The 21,644-nt window shown below is 40.7% G+C and overlaps 1 protein-coding gene across 1 annotated transcript in view; it reads left to right on the top strand.

Moving 5' to 3' along the window:
* The window catches only part of ISPD (Nucleotide-diphospho-sugar transferases superfamily protein), a 95,100-nt gene that overhangs the window by 29,408 nt on the left and 44,048 nt on the right, over positions 1–21,644 (top strand). The window contains exon 7 of the mRNA XM_010253984.3: positions 17,735–17,812. Within this exon, the coding sequence (XP_010252286.2) occupies positions 17,735–17,812 (78 nt within the window). The remainder of the gene's footprint in view (positions 1–17,734; positions 17,813–21,644) is intronic.

The following is a 21,644-nucleotide window of genomic DNA, read 5'->3' on the forward strand; positions in this document are numbered from 1 at the left end:
TGCAGAACAAGCATATTTAGGATAATGTTCTTAAAGCAAATGAGCTCATTGATTCAATGATTAGGAGTGGTGAGCAAGGTTGATAGCTGAAAGTTGATTTGGAAAAGGCTTACAAGTTACAACCATGTAAATTGGCCTTCCTGGATTATATGTTGGATATAATGTGGTTTGGGCAAAGGTTGAGAAACTGGATAAAAGTCTGTACTGCAACTCCCAGATTTTCAATTCTGATTAAAGGCTCTGCAAAAGGTAACTTCAAGAGATCTAGAAGGTTGAAACAGAGGGACCTTCTATCTCACCTTTTTCTTTTAGTGCTGGAGGGTCTAAGAAAATGAGAGAGGGAGAGAGAGAGAGCCATTGGTGGAGGCTGTTTGGGTGGTTTTGAAGTGAGGAGAGATGGAACCAAAATTGCTCTGCTGCAGTTTTCCGATGATACTCTGTTCTTTTGGACGCTAAGCTGGAATGGGTTTTCAATCTACAGTATCTACCATGTTGGTTTGAAGTAGTTTCAGGTTTGAAGGTTAATATGGAAAGAGTGAGATACTGGCAGTAGGAGAAGTGGGAAATATAGCAGGTCTAGCGGAGGTCCTCCTAGGCTGCCAAGTGGGTAAGTTCCTATCCAAATATTTGGGCTACTTGGAGCCAGGTGTACATCCAAAACATTTGGAACCCAGCCCTAGAGAAGGTAGATAGGAAATTTGCTACATGGAAGGCTTGACATCTATCCAAAGGTGGTAAACTGACTCTAATAAGGTAGAAAATCCACGAGGAATTTTTTATCGGGAGGTTGAAAGGATGCTGAAAAGTTTCACTTAGTAAGCTAGAACCTTGTTTGTAAGCCCATGGATCATGGTGGTTTGGGGATTAGAAAAGTTAAAAGCTTCAACAATGCTCTCCTAGACAGGTGACTATGGCATTTCTGTACTAATCTTAATGTCCTTTGGAGGAAAGTACAGAAATGGCACAGCCACCTGTAGAGAAATATATTGTATTTGGTAGAATTTGGGTTTTCTTTCAAGGAGGGTGTTGACGATTGCAAGGGTATATTTGTAATGTTGATAAATTTTGGGGACTTGTATGTATTTATGGGAGGAAGAGGGGCCTATGTGAAATTCTGATATAATTAAGTCTTTTGCTTATTTAAGCTATTGGTTGTGTGGGATTAGGGTCAAGTGAGAGTGGATAATTTGTTGTCATTGTGTAGACTGTAGAGAGGTTAGCCATGTATCTCTTGTTTTCATAGTAGATATTTTTCCCTCTTCCCCTTGGATGTAGGCTACTGAGCTGTACCACATTAAATCTTGATGTTTTCTCTATTTCTTCTTCTTATTTTCTTATTGATTTGCTATTCTATTTTATGTTACTGCTCATGGTTACTATTCACGTTACTGTTCACGGTTACTTTTTTTTTATCAGCAACACAAAAATGATTTATTATTATTAAAAGGAGTACAATAGGGAGTTGTGGGCAAGGAGCAGGCCCAAAATCACTTCGAATATTTACAAAACAGCCCAAAACATGGATTGTCTCTGAATACTGTTCACAGTTACTATTCATGTGAGGATTGTGGTGCTTGAATCTGTGAAGAAATCTCTTAGGAACTTTTACCATTGAATGAGGGAATTTTTGTGAGTATTTTTTCATCATTTTTCTAGAATCTATCTAGACTCCAAAAGGGGTGATATTGCTTATTGTTGCTTCTTTCGGAAACCAGGAAAAAGTAACATCAGATGTTGGGTTTCCTTTTGGTTCTCTCATTACCTGGTGGAATCTAGACTTGAGCCTTTAGGGTTCACGTCGTTTTCATATGAGAAAGAAGATCAAAGGGTCATTTGGGCAAGGAAATCTGATCTAGTGGGTATATGAGGGCATCTTCTTGTCCTTATTTTTAATGCTATTAAAGTTTTTTTTTGGATTTATTCTTTTGTTGGCTCTTTGGAAGGATTCCCTCTATGGAAGGATTTATATCTTCCCTCCTTGTCTAGTGGGTTATGCTCCCTAGCATCTGAACTAGTTCATATTTTCAAGCAAATTCTGGTCTCTATTTTGCATATCAGCTGTTTAATTTATTGTCTAAAAGGTTGGTTGTTGGTCATTTAGCCAAGTTTGGTTTATTCTTTGGGAGTTCCACTTTTTTGAAGAAGTATTATAGAAGCTCTACAACTTCCCTGATCTATTTATGATTATAATATCATCATGTGATAGTAGAGCTCAAGGTGACTATTTGGTATTTGAGAAAATGTTTTGATGGTGCAAAATTTCTATAATGGTTCTCCGTTGTTATGATTGGTTCTAATCTGATCTTGTTTGTGGCTTGGTTTGCTATTTGGACTATTTTGGTGAATGATGGATCTATTATCATTAGTCAATATCTAGTTTGTTTAACCCTTACATGTTTTGCATGGAAGATGTTTGACAAAATGTTTCAGCAATGATCCTTTATTATGCTCATCAGTTCCGAGTTATTGTTGAAGAAATCCTTGGAGTTTTGATCTCCTTCACTGACATGGGATTTAGATTCACTTTATCTAGTTGGCTTTCTGATTGGCCAACTCTGATTCCTCAATTTGGTTTATGGTGTTCATAGTTGGCTTTCCGTTGATCAATTCTGAGTCTTTATTTTGGTTTATAGAGTTCAGCATAGTTGGCTTTCCGCTAGCCAACTTTGTTTTGGTAATTCTATTGGTATTCTGATGATCTAGTCGTTTGACATGGTTGGTTCTTCAGTTTGGTGATTGCGATTAGCCTTTTGATGGTTAAATTTGATTCTTTGGCATGATATGTGTTGGGTTTCCGTTGGTCAATTTCCATTTGGTGATTACTAGATCTTGACATGGCTCTACTTTGGCTTTCTGACACGAGTTCATTCAACTTTCTAACATCCAACTTTGATTTTTAAGAGGCCCCTTCAACATCTAAAATTTCATGGCCACTACTTTAGTAGTACACCTATTTTCATGGAGGTTGTTTCAACATTATTACTTGAAAACTCAAGATGGTTTCCCCACCTTAAGTTTGAGGGAGGGTGTAGAGAAATATATTATATTTGGGTTTTCTTTTAGGGAGGGTGTTGGAGGTTACAAGGGTATATTTATAATGTTGATAAATTTTGGGGACTTGTATGTAATTATGGGAGGAAGAGGGGCCTATGTGAAATTCTGATATAATTAGGTCTTTTGCTTATTTAAGCCATTGGTTGTGTGGATTAGGGTTAAGTGAGAGTGGATATTTTGTTATATGTAAAGAGGTTAGCCATGTATCTCTTGTTCTCATAGTAGATATTTTTCTCTCTCTCCTCGTGGATGTAGGCTACCGAGCTGGACCACATTAAATCTTGGTGCTTTGTCTATTTATGCTTATTTTCTTCTTGATTTTCTATTCTATTTTATGTTAGTTGACATTACTTGCCTAGGAAAGAAACCAAAGGACATTAGTGTACAAGAGAAGATGTTTTTTGGACGGTCTAGGAGGAAGAAAACCAAAGAATTTTTTCAGATAAAGGAGAGGAGTAGAGAAACACTCATTGAAACCATTGCTATCAAAGTAGTACAATGGGCAAAATCTTTGAGCAGTTTAAAGGCATTTCTACTGATGACCTGTTTAGAAAGTGGAAGGAAGTGGCTAATTCCTCTTTATCTAAAGTTGTCATTAGGCCGACTTGGTCCCCTCCCATTCTTGGGTTTATTAAACTGAATTTTGATGGTAATAGTGAAGGGAATCTGGGTCCTTCAAGCATAGGAGGTGTTTTCGGGAATGAGGGAAGAGTTATTGCTCTCTACTTAGTTCCAATAGGTATTAGTAATTCATTGAGGGCTGAATTCATAGAATTGATGGGAGGAATTCTAAAAACAAAGGAGTTGAACATTAGAAGATTGGTCGTTGAAGAGATTCAAAGTTAGTAGCGAGCTGGCTGCAAAAGGAGGAGGTTGGTTGGTGGAACTACATTAATGAAAGAAGGAACTTAAAGTGGGTAACACAAAGCATAGAAGTTAAGTTGCAATAGGTAAAAAGAAAGATGCTTGGAAAGAATAATAGGAAGGGGACAACAAGCTATGAGAAAGATGTTTGGAAATGCAATGAGTTGTACATTTCCTCTTACCTTTCCTTCAAACAATGGGGAGGTCAAGGTTTCGAAATGAAGGCACTAGTGATGGTGATATCGGACTTGTCCTCTCTACAATGATTGGAAGCACTAAAGGCTTAACTAGAGGTGTGACCGTGTGGGAACAACTTGTGTATGCCTCAGTCTTTGCCGTTGGTACCACCTCTGAACAATAAGATGAGTTGTAAAAACATGAGGACTATTAGGAGGAGGGGGAGGAATAGGAATGGGAGAGCTGAGAGGAGAAGAGGACTCCATGGAAATAGAAGGAATTGTAGAAGACTCAATATAAGGTTCAACAGGAGCCGACAATGGAAGAGGTGAAGTAAACAATTCAAGAGAATGCTCCCCCTCAAAAGAATGATTATAAAATGGAACAGACTTTGCAAAAATGACATCCATAGAGACAAATCGGGGGCCATTGATGGGATCCAAACAACAATAACCCTTCTAAGTAGAGGCATAACCAAGGAAGATACACTTCCGAGCCTTGGGTTCAAACTTGTGTCTTTTGGAACGAGGAATGTGTACATAGCAAGTGAAACCAAAGACACACAGAGATATGGAGAAAGTATCAACATTAGGAAACAAGACACCAAAAGGAGACTTACACCCCAAGACTCGAGAAGGCATACGATTAATAAGGTAGGTAGCTACTAAAACTGCATCACCTTAGAATCTCATAGGGACATGGGTAGCAAAAAGAATACTCCTTGCAACTTGTTGAAGATTAATCAGTTTTGTGTTGTTTTATGAGTAGATGTTTTATGTTAGTTGTTAGATAGGAGGTGGGGACCACAGTAGTTACGTGAGTCCAAATTTTATTATGTGTTTTTGAGTCTTATATATGCTATTTTATGTTATGCCGCCCTATAAGGGCATAGTTGTCTTTGTACTGCTCTTATATTTTTAGTATAAATAATAAGTGAAGGGGCGCGGCTAGATTATTGCTCTCTTTTCTTTTCAAAGATCTCTTCTTCTCCTCTCTTCAAGAAACTACTTTTTTTGTTCATATTTTTGAATTCAGCAGATTTCTACTTGGTATCAGAGCCTCAGCTAGGGTTCTTGAAGCATTCTCATGCAGCTCTAGATCGGCCGACTGCATGAAGTAACAAAGGGCTGATCGATCTGCTATAGATTGCCCGATTCTTGGATTTTTTGGTGAGATCTAGTCATTAGGAAGGTGATCTACTGTTCGACATCAAAATCAGGAAGAACTGGAATACGGGGAAGAGTCCCAGAAAAGTTGGACTCTTTGTTTTTTATCTGATCTTGGGTGCCCAAGTATTGTTAGTTTTCTTTTGTTATTCTAAAGAGGGCGGTTAAGTTTTTGGAATTTTCTGAGCCTCCTGGAGTGATCGATTCACTCTTCTCTCTGTTGGAAGGCGTGGGGAGCAGAGAGATTTCTTTCCAGATACGGTTTTCTTCTTCCGGAAGGGTTGGTTTGTGTGTGTGATATTGAATTGCTTTTGGAAGATCTCCAATCTATTTTTTCCTTACTGTTGAACTATTTGAAGTAAGATGGAGTACTGAGGTGAAATCCACCGTTTCCATGGAACTGGGTGTTGGAGGTAGTAGTGATATTTTTGGGTCTGGAATCATTACTACAGTAAAACTTGATGGTACAAATTTTTTAGAGTGGGCACAATCAGCCAAGATGGCTATTGGTGCCCGTGGAAAATTAGGATACATCACTGGGAGGAGAAGAAACTTGATACTGATTCTTCCCGATGGGTGCAGGTAAGGGTGAGTAAACGGTTTGTTCGGTTTAAAACTGAACCAAACAAACCGAACTAGTGGAATTGGAAACCGAAGTTTGATTAAACCGTACAAACCGAACCAATTTTGTTTTTTGGTTAATTCGGTTGTTTCAATTAAACCGAACTTTAAACAGGTGGGTCATTCACTGATCCCACCAAAATGCAAAACATTATAACTTCAAAAAATTTGACTTGATAACTCCTGAGAAGCAAAAAAAAAAAAGAATAACAATTCAGTCTTGCTCACCGTTGCAGTCTTGAAGATTCACAGATGCTCACCGTTGTAGTCTTGGAGAATAACAGTTCAGTCTTGCTCACTATTGTTATTGTAGTCTTGAAGATTCACAGTTGCAATCTTGTAAATTCACAGATGCTCACGATTGTAGAATAACCGAGAAAAAACAACAGATTCTTAGATGCTCACTATTGCAGATGTTCACAGGGTGCATACAGTTGTAGAGACAACAGAGTTCACTCTTCGGTCTTCACTAGAGAAGTTAAATTAGAACTTGCCGCTGCCGCCTGCTGCTGGATTAACCAATGTCGCCGCTCGCCACTTGCCAGCGGTAGATGACAGAAGATGAAGCCCAGCCAAAAGGTCGCTGACGCCTGGGTGGGAAGACAAAGTCTCGAAGGGGAAGTAGGAAGGGGTTTTGCATTCTCGCCGCTGCCGCCTGCTGCTGGATTAACTGTTGTCGCCGCTCACTGCTTGCCAGTGGTAGATGACAGAAGATGAAGCCCAGCCAAAAGGTCGTCGGCGCCTCGGTGGGAAGACAAAGTCTCGAAGGGGAAGCAGGAAAGGGTTTTGCGTTCTCGCCGCTGCCGCCCACTATTGGATTAACTAATGTTGCTACTCGCTGCTTGCCGGTGGTAGATGACAGAAGATGAATCCCAGCCAAAAGGTCGCTGACGTCTGGGTGGGAAGACAAAGTCTTGAAGGGGAAGCGGGAAGGGGTTTTGCTTTTTTTTTTCGAAATTGCTATTTCTATTAGGAATAGGATTTGGGAAATTAGGAGTTAAGGTTAAGACTTAAGAGGGAAACTATTTTACCTACTTACCCCTGTAAGTTTGGTTTTTTCGGTTAACTGAATTGCTAAATGCCATAACTGAAACCGAAAACCGAACTTTAATAAACCGGTGTTTAAAACCGAAACCGAACCGAATTCTCGAACTAACCAACTTGAAAACACTGAACCCGAAATTTCGGTTCGGTTATTCGGTTTTAACCAAAGTATGCTCACCCCTAGGTGCAGGAGAATTACATGGTAATGTCCTAGGTGTGTAATTCTATGTTACCTCATATTGGAAAAAATTTCCTATGGGCTAATATTGTTAAGGAGATTTGGGATGAAGTGACTGAAACCTACTCTCAGAAGCAAAATATAGCCAGAGCCTATCAGTTAAGGAATCAGGTGATTAGTATAAAATAGGGAGAAAAATCTCTTGCCGTGTATTTCTCCATGCTAAAAACCCTTTGGCAGGAAATAGATCACTTAGAAACTGTGGTATGGGAAAGTGTAAATGATGCAGCAACCTATCAAAAATTGGTAGAGAAAAATAGGGTTTTTGAGTTCTTGGCAGGGCTGAACCCTGAATTTGACATTGCTAGGCAGCGTATTCTTTCTAGGGAGAGTGTGACACTCTCTCAAGCCTATTCCTTCGATTCAGGAGAGGAGAGCAGGAGGAATGTCATGCTCAGACAGCCTGGGATTGACCGTCGGCTATGGTTAGTACAGCCAAACCTAAGCCAAATGGAGATAGGGGGAGCAATGAGACTAGAAGGGAAGACAATAAGGACTTGCTGTGTGATTATTGTAAGAAGCCTAAGCATAGCAGGGATACTTGTTGGAAACTTCATCCAAATCTTATGCCTACTCGGATAAGGAACGAGAAGGGATATGCAAATGTGGCCACTACAGGAGACTCTCCGGCCCCTCTTTCTCAAATTGATTGGGAATCCATTATAGTAGCAGCAGTGAGAACAAAATTGGAGAGGTTTGGACAACTTATGAGTAAGAAAGATACAACTAGCTCTAGCCTTCCAGATGGACAGCAGAGTGCAGGAGCCAACTACACCACGTCTTTTGCACATATAGGTAGTTCATATGCAACTGCAAATCTTGTATCCACTTCAGGTAAGGAGGGACCTCCTTGGATTATAGACTCAGCAACATCTGAGCACATGACTAATGTCCCTACCCATTTCAGTTCCTATCAGTTGTGCTCTGGTAGAGACAGAGTTTCTACAGTAGATGGTTCACATATTCCCATTGCTAGGAAGGGGACAGTTAGAGTGACCAATGATATTACTTTATCTTCTATCTTACATGTCCCTAGACTTCATACCAACCTACTTTCTGTTAGTTCTTTGACAATTATTCAGTGACCTTCCTGGTAATTGTGTTTTGCAGGATCTGGAGTCAAAGAAGATGATTGGGAGTGGTCGTGAGGTGAATGGAGTCTACCTTCTGGATGAGATTCCAAGACATTAGAGCCATCATGTTTGCAGCAGCAGTAGTAGTGGGTTAGAGTCAATGAGCCAGATTATGCTTTGGCACAATCGCTTGGGACATCTTTCCTTTAGTTCATTGAAATTTCTTTTCCCAAAGTTATTTGAGTCTGTTCAGTTATCTACCTTGGAGTGTGAGAGTTGTCAGTTAGGAAAGCATTGTAGACATTCTTTTAAACCAAGTAATAAAAGAAATACTTTTGCTTTTAATATTGTTCAAACTGATGTATGGGGGCCATATCATATTCCTTCCATGGGAGGTGTTAAAGTTTGACCTGTCCTAGAATTCTGTCTTGTTCGTTGACTGTAAAGTAAACATCAAGAAGTAGGAGAGGAAAGAGGAAGAGAGAAAAGAGAGGAAAGAGAGAAAGGCTGGTTCGAATTAGAGAAAAAGTCATCCCTAGATTCGACCAGACCTGTTATTATATTATTAACTTATTGGAAAAGACTTAAGTGCCCTTCTTTAAGTAAGAGGCACTCAAACTAACATAACAGTACACATCAACATTCTCAACAGGTACAAAGACCGAAATACCCCTTCACTAACACCACTAACACTCCCCCTCAAGCTGGTGAATATATATCATATAATCCCAACTTGTTACATATGTAGTCCACTCCCCCGACTCAAACCTTTTGTAAACAAGTCTGCCCACTGGTTTCCCGTACTAACATATGCAGAGTTTCTATCACCCCATTCAGCACCTTCTCTCTCACAAAATGATAGTCAACTTCGATGTGCTTGGTTCTTTCATGAAACACCGGATTGGAAGAGATATGAACCACTGCCTGATTGTCACAATAGAGCTTCATTGGAGTACTGATGGCATAAGCAGTATGTGCCATGGCCCTATATTCTGCTTCTGCACTGCTTCTTGCCACAACTGTTTGCTTCTTACTTTTCCACGTTACCAGGTTTCCCCCCAGAAAGGTGCAATAGCCTGTGGTAGATCGTCTATCAGACATAGAACCTGCCCAATCAGCATCGGTGTATCCTTCTACTACTAGTTTTCCACCACTCCTGTACAATAAACCACGACCAGGAGCTCCTTTCAGATACCTCACAATCCTTAGCACTGCATTCCAATGTGGGACCAAAGGTTTCTGCATGAACTGACTCACCACACTAACCGCAAATGAAATATCTGGCCGAGTAATGGTTAGATAGTTTAGTTTGCCTACAAGTCGTCGGTATCTGCCACGGTCTTCAAATACTTCACCTATATCACTGCTCAACCTCGTATTTGTTTCCATAAGTGTCTCAGCCGGTTTAGTACCCAACAACCCTGTTTCTTCCAGTAAATCAAGCACATATTTCCTCTGACACAAATTAATGCCATGCTTAGATCTTGCTACCTATATGCCCAAAAAGTATTTCAACTTGCCAAGGTCCTTTGTTTGAAAGTGTTCCTGTAGGAATGCCTTCAATCTGTCAATGCCCATTTTATCATTCCCAGTCACAACGATATCATCCACATAACCACCAATATTATTTTGCCTGCCGACGAGTCAAAACTGAAGACAGAGTGATCAACTTGGCACTGTTTCATACCAAACTTCTTGACCACCTCACTGAACCTACCAAACCATGCTCGAGGGGACTGTTTAAGTCCATAAATAGCTTTCTTAAGTCTGCATACCTTACCATCCTCCCCCTGAGCAACAAACCTTGGTGGTTGCTCCATGTAGACCTCTTCGAGCAAATCACCATGCAAAAAGGCATTTTTGATATTTAGCTAATGGAGAGGCCAATCATACATAGCTGCAAGGGAGATGACGACACGAACTGACCCTATCTTAGCAACCGGGGAGAATGTCTCTGTGTAGTCAATGCCATAGGTTTGGGAATACCCTTTGGCAACTAGCCGCGCCTTCAGGCGCTCAACACGACCATCTGGCAAGTACTTAACACTATACACCCACTTACAACCGACAGCCTGCTTCCCAGGAGGGAGAGTGGTGAGATCCCAAGTGTGATTATGATGCAGAGCAGAGAGCTCTTCTTCCATAGCACGACACCACTCTGGAGAGGTAAGGGCTTCCTGGACATCCTTAGGAACAACCACGGAGGATAACAAAGAGATGAACTGGCGATGGGAGGCGGAGAGGTGGGTAAGTGAAACAAAATTGGAATAGGGTGAAGGGTGCAAGTACGTTTACCTTTCCGGAAGGCAATAGGAAGATCTAGGTCGGAGGTTGGTGTCGGAGCTGAAGCTGGATCTGTCGACGGTGATGAAGCTGGAGGAGTTGCAGCCGGTACACGCGGGCGATGTGTATACACGTGACGGATGGGTGGACGGTCAACCGACAGTGGCATCGGAGGCAAGGACGTAGGCATGACTGGAACCAGAGGAGGTGGATCAGCCACAGGAAGAGGAAGAGGAGGTGGTAATGTGGAGGAAGCAGCAGCACCGGACCCCACGAAGAATGGAGTAGACTCGAAGAATGTAACATCAGCACATACCAAGGAACGACGAGAATTGGGATGATAACACTTGTACCCTTTCTGAGTTCGGGAATAGCCAAGGAAGATACACTTCACGGAACATGCATCTAACTTGTCAGTCCCGGGACCCAGATTATGAACGAAGCAGACACACCCAAATACCCGAGGAGAAAGCGGAAACGGAGACATGTTGGGAAATAAGACAGTAAAAGGAGAACGACCATCAAGGATAGACGTGGGCATCCGATTAATTAAGAAACAAGAGGTGAGCATTGCATCGCTCCAAAAGATTTTGGGAACATTCATGTGGTGCATGAGGGAGCGTGCCGTTTCTATAAGATGGCGGTTCTTTCTCTCAGCAACCCCATTTTGTTGCGGAGTGTAGGTACATGAAGTTTGGTGTATAATGCCATGTTGGTCCAAGTATTCTTGAAAAGATGAAGACAAGTATTCACGACCATTATCAGAACGGAAAATTTTGATGTGAACGCCAAATTGATTGCGGATCTCAGCATAAAATTTCTGGAAGATGGCAATTAATTCACTTCTTTCTTTCATTAAATAGAGCCACGTCATTCTTGAACAGTCATCAACAAAAATAACAAAATATCGGTATCCATTATATGACATCACTTTATAAGGACCCCAAACATCTGAATGAATTAAAGAAAAAAGACTCGACACACGGTTATCGACCCTAGAACGAAAGGGAACACGATGGTGTTTCCCAAATTGACATGACTCGCAATCTAAAACAGAAAGTTGACTCAATGAAGGGACTAAGGACTGCAACACTTTCAGCGAAGGATGACCAAATCTACAATGCCACTGGAGAGGAGAAATGGATGACTGAAGGGCCGTTGACGTTCGTCCACCACCATCAAGATAATACAGTCCACCGGCTTCATGCCCTCCACCAATCTTCATCCCCGTCTTGAGATCCTGAAAAACACACATAGAAGGGTAAAAAGTGATGGAGCACTTAAGGGACTTAGTCAGCTTACTAACAGACATAAGAATAAATGGAAGCTTAGGTACATATAAAACAGAGGATAGGGATACAGGGTCTAGGTCAACATTACCAACACCACATATAGATGATGTGGAGCCATTAGCAAGGGTAACAGATTGTGATGTTGAGCAATGAGTGAGAGATGAAAACACACCTGGAGTTCCCGTCATGTGATCGGAGGCTCCAGAGTCAATAATCCAGGGGTTGGGTGTGAATGCCAAACAAGCCATACCTGAGTGTGCAAAGGAAGCTGTGTTCTGCTGCGACTTGGATTGAACAAATCTCTCATACTCATCCCGAGGAACACTCACCATCTCCTTGCCTGGACCATTTGAGGGAGTAGAGGGCATCGGGTCAACTGACCGGTTCTCCTGTTTAGAGTTGAAACTGGTGTCACTAGTCATGGCATGGTTGGCCCACGTCGACGGAGGACCATGTAAGTCATAGCAGTAGTTAATGGTATGTCCATCCAAACCACAATGAGTACACTTCCGTGGACCCGAGCCACGTCCTCTACCACGAGCTCCCCCTGAATCTCTGCCTCTAGTACGACCACCACCACGGATATGTGTAGATCCACCACTACCACTCCTGCCAAACTGGGCTCCTCGAGCCCCACTTCTGCCACCTCGACCTCTCAACACTGCAAATGCTGATTTATCGGAGACATTAGAATCCATAGATCCAATGGAAGCCCTCCGAAGACGAGCAAACACCTCCTCTAAAGATGGAAGAGCAGATCCCCCTAGTATCTGGGCTCGTACTGGTTCATACTCAGACTTCAGCCCCACCAGAAACCGTGTCACATCAAGCTGCTCTCGCTGTTGTTGTTGAACTTTGACATCAGAAGTGAGAGGATGATAGACATTTAACTCATTACGGATATTCCTCACACTGGCATAGTATTCCTCAAGGCTCTGATTTCCCTGTTGTAGATTGAAGTATTCCTGATACAGTTGATATACCCTAGTGGTATTATCCTGACCTGAATACAGTTTCTTAGCATGATCCCACACCTCTTTGGCTGTGTCAAGAAACATGAAGTTCACACTGATTTTGGGTTCCATACTGTTCCACAACCATGTAATGATCTGTGCATCTTCCTGTTCCCAGTCTTCATACTCCTGAGAATTAGCGGGGGGTTTCTCCTCTCTTATATGCTTCACTTTCTTCTTCGCCTTCAGAAAAACCTCTACGGACTTGGCCCAAGGGACATAATTCTCTCCATTCAGTTTAATGGAGGTCATTTGGACATTCAGGTAGTCAGTAGATATCATGACACTAGGTTTATTATCACTATTATCTGCCATTGCCAAACTCCCTTATCACTGAATTCTGAGCACTACACACTGCACACTACACACAGACACTTCACCGAAATCTGCACATTGATTTCAACAGTAATAAATGCTGAGAACTACAACACCACAAACCCTACTCACCGAAATCTGCACACTGATTTCAGCAGTATTAAATGCTGAAAACTGCAACACCACAAACCCTAATCCACAGCTACAGGAAGTTTCACCATTAAGTAGACACTATTGCCCTTCGAATCACACACAAACCAGAATAAACCCTAGCATAAACCCTAGCATACTGCAACCTGAAAACCCATCTTGCGAACTGTACTACACCTCTCATGTATTCCATAACAGATAATATGCATAAAAAAAACTTTACCTCAGCGCCTAAAGGCCAACCACACGAAGGGCTGAGACACCACTGCACCACACGTACCAGCCCTAACTAGGGCTTAGAAACCACAGCAACCAATCACCAATGACACAATCGGAGGCATAGGAACCTCCTAGGGAAGAGGGCGATCACTCCTTTTCAGCCCTTTTCCCAGTTTCCAACTCACAACTGAGAACCCAAGAGAAACCCTAATTTGAATGCGCAGAAGACAGAATTCTAGCAAGTCTGATTTGTTGAACCTCGCTCTGATACCATGTTAAAGTTTGACCTGCCCTAGAATTCTGTCTTGTTCGTTGACTGTAAAGTAAACAACAAGAAGTAGGAGAGGAAATAGGAAGAGAGAAAAGAGAAGAAAGAGAGAAAGGCTGGTTCGAATTAGAGAAAAAGTCATCCCTAGATTCAGCCAGACCTGTTATTATATTATTAACTTATTGGAAAAGACTTAAGTGCCCTTCTTTAAGTTAGAGGCACTCAAACTAACATAACAGTACACATCAACATTCTCAACAGGTACAAAGACCGAAATACCCCTTCACTAACACCACTAACAGGAGGATACCATTATTTTCTCTTATTTGCGGATGATTATACACTGTATTGTTGGATATATTTGATGAAATCATGAGATGAAGTTCCTAACTTGGTACGACAGTTGCACCAGATGGTTCTCACACAATTTGGAGGGAGAACTAAAGACTTTAGATTAGATAATGCTAGAGAGTATTTTGAGAAGGACCTGACCACATATTTCTTGGAGCATGGTATAATTCATCAGAGTAGTTGTCCATATACACCGCAACAGAATGGAGTAGCTGAGAGGAAAAACAGACACATTGTGGAGGTGGCAAGAAGTCTTATGGTGTGTGCTTCAGTTCCTATGCATTTCTAGGGAGATGCAATTCTTACAGCCGTGCATTTGATTAATCGTGTTCCTTCACGGGCTTTGGGGTTTAAGGTGCCATTTAGCCCTCTTTTTCCAGATGGAGAGATATTTCACATACCTTTGAGGGTTTTTGGTTGTGTTTCCTTTGTTCACATTCTTGGCCCCCATCGCAAGAAATTGGATCCTAATGCCAAGAAATGTGTTTTCCTTAGGTATGCTCTGAACCAAAAGGGGTATTGCTGTTATGACCTTGTGTCGATGAGCAAATTTGTCACTATGTATGTTACCTTTTTTGAATCCACCTTCTCGAGTGGTTCTCAGGGGGAGAGTTTTGGGGAGAACTTACAGTTTGTTCCTCTTGTTTCTTTTGTGCCTCCATCAGTTTCATTGCTTGAGCCACTACGGGCAACCTCACAGAAATATCAGCATCGGCAGATGATGGTTGACTCCACACATCCTCAACCCACACCACTCTCTATCAATACTTCTGAAGCTCTAGATTCAACAGATATAGTTCCAGGTATTCCCCCTTGAGCCTGAACCTGTTATGTTTTCTAATAATAATGTTTCTGTACCTAACACCATTGTTGCAGTTGATCCCACTAACCTTGATCTTCCCATTGCACTTTGCAAAGGGAAAAGAAAGTGTACAACCCATTGCATTTCACACTATCTTTCCTACAGTGCCTTATCACCCTCCTATCGAGCTTTCCTTTCTTCCCTGGATTCTATGTCTATACCCAGGAGTGTTACTAAGGCTCTCTCCAAACCTGAGTGGAAAACAACCATGCAAGAAGAGATGGAAGCCTTGGTTAAAAACCAAACTTGGGAAATAGTTGATCTCCCTCCAAACAAGGAGACAGTCGGATGTAGATGGGTATTCACTGTGAAGTACAGGGCCGATGGTAAGATAGAGAGGTACAAGGCAAGGTTGGTAGCAAAAGGGTATACTCAGACCTATGGTGTTGATTATCTAGAAACCTTTGCACCGGTAGCTAAGATGAGTTCAGTTTGTATTCTTTTATCTCTGGCAGCCACCTATTCATGGCCCTTGTTTCAGTTTGATGTTAAAAATGCTTTCCTTAATGGTGATTTACAGGAGGAGGTATATATAGACATTCCAGCAGGTTTTTATGAAAACGTTGCTTAAGGAAAGGTGTGCAAACTCAGAAAATCATTGTATGGCCTGAAACAGTCACCTAGGGCTTGGTTTGACAGGTTCAGAGGGGCACTTATCCGTTTTGGGTACACTCAAACCCAGTTTGATCACACCCTCTTTGTAAAGAGGAGAGATGCTCTGGTGTCAATTTTGATTGTGTATGTGGATGATATAGTGGTTACAGAAAATGATCTGGAGGAGATTGATGATCTCAAAAAATCATTATAACAAACATTTGAGATCAAAGATCTTGGTGAGCTCAAATACTTCTTGGGGATTGAAGTTGCAAGATTCAAGCATGGAATCTTCATCTCTTAGAGAAAGTATGTACTTGACCTGCTGTGGGAGACTGGGAAGCTGGGGACCAAACCAACAGACACTCCTATTGATCCAAATCATAGAATTAATGCTGTGGATGGTGAGCTAGTAAAAGATGTGGGGAGATATCAAAGAATGGTGGGCCGACTGCTATATTTGTGTATGACACGACCAGATGATTTCTATGCTGTCAGTGTTGTGAGTCAGTACATGCATGCACCTCGGGTTCAACATTGGGAAGCTATTGAGAGAATACTTGCATATCTGAAAAAACGCCCTGACAGAGGCATTCTTTTCTCAAATCATGAAAATCTAAAGCTAGAATCCTATATAGATGTAGACTGGGCAGGGTGCTTAGATGACAAGAGCTCTACGTCAGGAGTGTGTACCTTTGTAGGTGGAAACTTGATCTCATGGAAAAGTAAGAAGCAAGCGGTTGTGGCAAGGTCAAATGCAGAGGTTGAGTATAGATCCATGGCTCGTGGTGTCTCAAAACTTCTTTGGGTTAGATCTCTTTTGAGTGAGATTGGGGTGAAAGAAGGGGAACCTATGATGCTGTATTGTGACAATCAGGCTGCAATCAATATTGCCCACAATCCAATTCAGCATGATAGGACAAAACACATTGAAGTTGATAGACACTTCATAAGAGAAAGGGTAATAGCTAGAGAAGTCTGCTTGCCTTATGTCTCTTCAGAGATGCAGTTGGCTGATGTTCTCACTAAAGGGGTGGCAAAGAACAAACTTGAACATGATCTACGCAAGTTGTGAATGTGTGACATTTACTCCTAACTTGAGGGGGAGTGTTGAAGATTAATCAGTTTTGTGTTGTTTTATGAGTAGATGTTTTATGTTAGTTGTTAGATTGGAGGTGGGACCACAGTAATTATATGAGTCCAAATTTTATTATGTTTTTTAGTCTTATATATGCTGTTTTATGTTATGCCGCCCTATGAGGGCATAGTTGTCTTTGTACTGCTCTTATATTTTTAGTATAAATAATAAGTGAAGGGGGCGGACAGATTATTGCTCTATTTTCTTTTCAAAGATCTCTTCTTCTCCTCTTCTCCTTCTCTCTTCAAGAAACTACTTTTTTCTGTTCATATTTTTGAATTCAGCAGATTTCTACTCAACTTCCACAATGTGTATGTTTTTCCTCTCCGCTACATTTTGTTGCGGAGTATAGGTACAAGAGCTCTGATGAACAACCCCAAACTTTTCAAAATAGGAGGTAAGATCATTCTCAAAATATTCCTTAGCATTGTCAAATAGGAATATTTTGATGCAGATATCAAACTGGGTGAATATATATTGATGGAGCTTCTGCACAAGTTTAGGCACCTCGACATGAGAGCGCATAAGATAGATCCAGGCATACCATGAAAAATCCTTGATAAACAGAATGAAATATTTATATCCACCCATATAAGGCAAATGGTAAGGTCCTTATACATCAGAGTGAACAATATTAAAAGTTTGGGCATCAATAAACAGGGTTATCTTAATTGTGTTCCTGTCAGCAAAGTTTGGGCAAGAACATACCATCTACATGTTTTTTTTTTTTTTTTTTTTGTGTGTGTCTGGAGTGCAAGTCCTCTTCATTCAGACAGATAAATTATTCTAAATTTCATGTTGTGGATTTATGGTTGTTTCCTTTTAACAACTTTGAGATCAATATTTATTGATTGGGTTACTTTATTTACAAACAACAGTCAGGATAAAGATTAAAAACAACAGAACTTATCCTCATTGTTAATGATGATGCCTTGATAAATGTATGCTTATATTGTAGCTGATAGTCTATGTTCCTGCACATAATTAAATATTAGATTTTGTACTTTTGCAGGCAGTTGATGTTCAGTCTGAGCTTGTATGCATCCATGACTCAGCAAGGCCTCTGGTATCATCTAGAGACGTCAAGAAGGTTTGAATCTTAGGACTATGAAGCAATGCTATTTGAAACATTAATTTGAGTTGTTGGATGGACTTTTTTTTTTTTTTTTGATGAATGAGTAAGCAATGTTATTATAGAGAAACAAAGGAGAGTACAGTCAACCTTGGAGGAGGCATGAAATGCTACCTCCCCACTGGGATGAGTATAGATCCAACTCAATCCGTAAACAAAACTATAAGTTAGTCCAATACAAAGAAACGCAAGAAACCCCTTGTTTAGCTAGAGAGTCTGCCAAGGAATTTGCTGATCTGCCAACCCACTGGAAACTGACTGACATATTCCTTGTGAGTGATTTTACTTTTTTCTGAAGATCTCTGTAGCCCCAAATAACAGTGTAGTTGTTGGATGAACTTTCAGAACTGCCTACTCTCCATATGTTTTTAAGTGTCCTTGGTTGATGTAAATAGAACTTTTGCTTATCTTGGGTATGGTGGGTCTACAATAAAAGTTGTATCTTCTATTCTCTTTTGGTGGTTCCTTTGTCTTGGAACTTGAAAAATTTACAAACGTAGGCATGCAGGACTGGAGATAAATTGGAGCTTAAATAAAAGCAGTCTGGAATTTTCACAAGGGATACTCTCCAGTTGGATGTTTAATTGTTTTGGAATTAATTAAAAGGGAAATCTTATTAAGAGGAAAACAGATAGGCAAATTGTGATCAAATCTTTATCACAAATGAGTGTGTGGAGGATAAGAAAACGATTGGAGAAAAATGTCTGATTTGTAAACTTGATTTGTAAACTTGATTTGGAGAAAGCATATAATTTGGTGAACTGGTCTTTCCTATTACAAATGACGAGGAATTGTGGGTTTGGGAAAAATGGTACAAGTGGAATTTTTGGAAGCATTAGGACATGCCATTATTCAATATCATTTTTTTTATTAGTAATCAATAAGTTACTTCATTCAATATGAAGAAAATATAACAGTGCAGTTTCAATACAAGGAAAAGCACAACATATCAAGAGTTACAACTTCTATCCCAAATCTGCCCCAAAAAGTTGAACCTTATACACCCCTTGTTTTTCCATAAGTATCAGCCATCCCATTTACTGTTCTCTCGACCCACTTGAAGCTTGCTTCAAGATCCTTCGCTAAGCTTTTGATTTCTCTGAGGAGATGTCTGAACATCCACACACCTGGACTGCTATCATCATCCAAGAAATTACTAACTCTGAATCACCCTCTATCTCCATATTCTTAAAACCCCTGCTGTTTTGCTCATTTCAGACCTTGATGTAAAGCTGTTATTTCTGCTCTTGCTGAGTGCCCTATTCCAATTGGCCCTGAGGATATAGTTACCACTTTCCCTGCATCATCCCTAAACACTCCTCCAATTCTTGACAGCCATGGATTTCCTTGATGGTTCATTGTCCCTTTGTGTAAAGGATATGGTCCTTCTTCATTAAGTTCTTTAAAGTTTCTGGATGGGCTCCAGTGGATCCTGCTGGAATATTTGGTGATTGACCGAGAGTTGCGGTAAGTACTAAAGCAAAAATACTATGGAGTTGTATCCCATTTGTTGTTTGTTGAGAGGTTTGGAGCAAGAGAAACAAGAGGATATTTGAAGATTGAATGAAAAGCTTGGAAGAAGTCGGGGTGGAAATTTCTTCTGTAGCTGCTGGTTGGGTGCTTGTTCTCCCAGAATTTGAGGGCCTAAAGAAAGAAGATTTTGGCTTTAGCTTTTGGAATACTCTGAATGTTTAAAATATGGTTTAGCGTACTGGTTTTGTTTGGTTATGTATTTTGTTTTTTGTTGTTGTTGTTCCAGTGGGTGACTCCTGGTCACTTGCGTTAGATGTACCTTCTTTTTTCAGCAATAAAATTTTCTTTTTTATTTATCTTCAAAAAGACTGAAAAAATTGCATTAAAGAAAATTAGGGAAGTACAAAGAAAGAGAGAGGTAATGATAGATTCAAGTAGAAATCACTGATTGTAGATTTAGTTGAATTTCTTGTAAAAGGAAAAGGGGAGGAAGATAAAGATTTCAGTAGTAGAGAAGAAAAGAGAGGGAGAAAAGTGTAGGAAGTCAACCAGGATGCTTGAATTAACCCTAGCCGCCAACCCCTCATTATATTTATACTTAACTCAAAGGATGAGATATTACAAGGATGCCCTTAGTAGGGCGGCTACTAATGTAGCTGAACAGTCACAACTTAAAAACATAAACTAATGGGCCTAAAGCCCAACAACTTCCTAACCAAATAGCTTAAAATAAGAATAAAAAACAACTAGGCCCAACTCAACACTCCCCCTCAAGTTGGGAGTAAAGATCACACATTCCCAACTTGCATAGATCATGCTCCAGCTTGTTCTTTGCAACACCTTTTGTGAGAACATCTGCGAGCTGCAGATCAGAAGCAATGTATGGAAGACAAACTTCTCCAGAAGTTACTCTTTCTTTGATAAAATGTCTATCCACTTCAATGTGCTTAGTTCGGTCATGTTGGATTGGGTTATGGGCAATGTTAATTGCTGCCTGGTTATCACAGTATAACATCATAGGTTCTTCTGCCTGTATACCAATTTCTTCTAATAGGGAACGGATCAAGAGAAGTTCTGAAACTCCATGTGCCATGGCCCTGTATTCAGCTTCAGCACTTGATCTTGACACCACTGTTTGTTTCTTACTCTTCCACGAGACAAGGTTACCCCCAACAAGGGTGCACACTCCTGAAGTTGATCTCCTGTCATCAAGGCATCTTGCCCAATCTGCATCTGTATAAGCCTCTAGTTTCAACTATCCATGATTAATAAACAATATGCCTCTGCCCGGGTGTCCCTTCAGATAAGCAAGAATCCTGTCAACTGCCTCCCAATGCTGGACTCGTGGAGCATGCATGTATTGACTTACCACAGTTACTGCATAGGAAATGTCTGGTCTTGTCATACACAAGTATAGCAGCCGACCCACAAGTCTCTGATATCTCCCAATGTCCTTTACTGGTTCACCTTCTGATGCATTGATTCTATGGTTCTGATCAATAGGGGTACTGATTGCCTTCGTTCCAAACTTCCCTGTCTCTTGAAGAAGATCCAAGACATACTTCCTTTGAGAGATAAAAATTCCATGTTTTGATCTTGCAACTTCAATGCCTAAGAAGTATCTCAGTTCTCCAAGATCCTTAATTTCAAATTCTTTATGTAGATTCCTTTTCAGACAATCAATCTCACTTAGGTCATTCCCCGTGACAACAATATCATCCACATAAACAATTAGGACTGAGACCAAAGATCCCCTTCTCTTCACAAACAAGGTATGATCGGATTGAGTCTGAGTGTATCCAAAAGAAATCAAGGCCTTTTTAAATCTGTCAAACCATGCTCTGGGAGATTGTTTCAAGCCATAAAGTGACTTCTTAAGCCTGCATACCTTTCCCTTTTCAGTATCACTGTAAAAGCCAGCAGGAAGATCCATATACACTTCCTCTTGTAGAACCCCATTTAGGAAAGCATTCTTCACATCAAGTTGAAACAAGGACCAACAGTATGAGGCAGCAAGAGAAAGAAGTATTCGAACAGAGGTCATCTTTGCAACCGGTGTAAAGGTCTCTAAGTAATCAACACCATAGGTTTGTGTGTACCCTTTTGCAACAAGTCTTGCCTTGTACCTTTCTATACTTCCATCTGCCTTATATTTTACCGTGTAAACCCATCTGCATCCAACTGTCTCCTTGCCTTCTGGTAGATTCACAATGTCCCATGTCTGATTCTTAATCAAAGCTGCCATCTTTTCCTGCATAGCTGTCTTCCACTCAGGTTTGGAGAGAGCCTCACTAACACCCTTGGGTATAGACACTGA

Source organism: Nelumbo nucifera, chromosome 5, assembly GCF_055504915.1.
Source record: "Nelumbo nucifera cultivar China Antique chromosome 5, China Antique-T2T, whole genome shotgun sequence".
Lineage (NCBI taxonomy): Eukaryota > Viridiplantae > Streptophyta > Magnoliopsida > Proteales > Nelumbonaceae > Nelumbo > Nelumbo nucifera.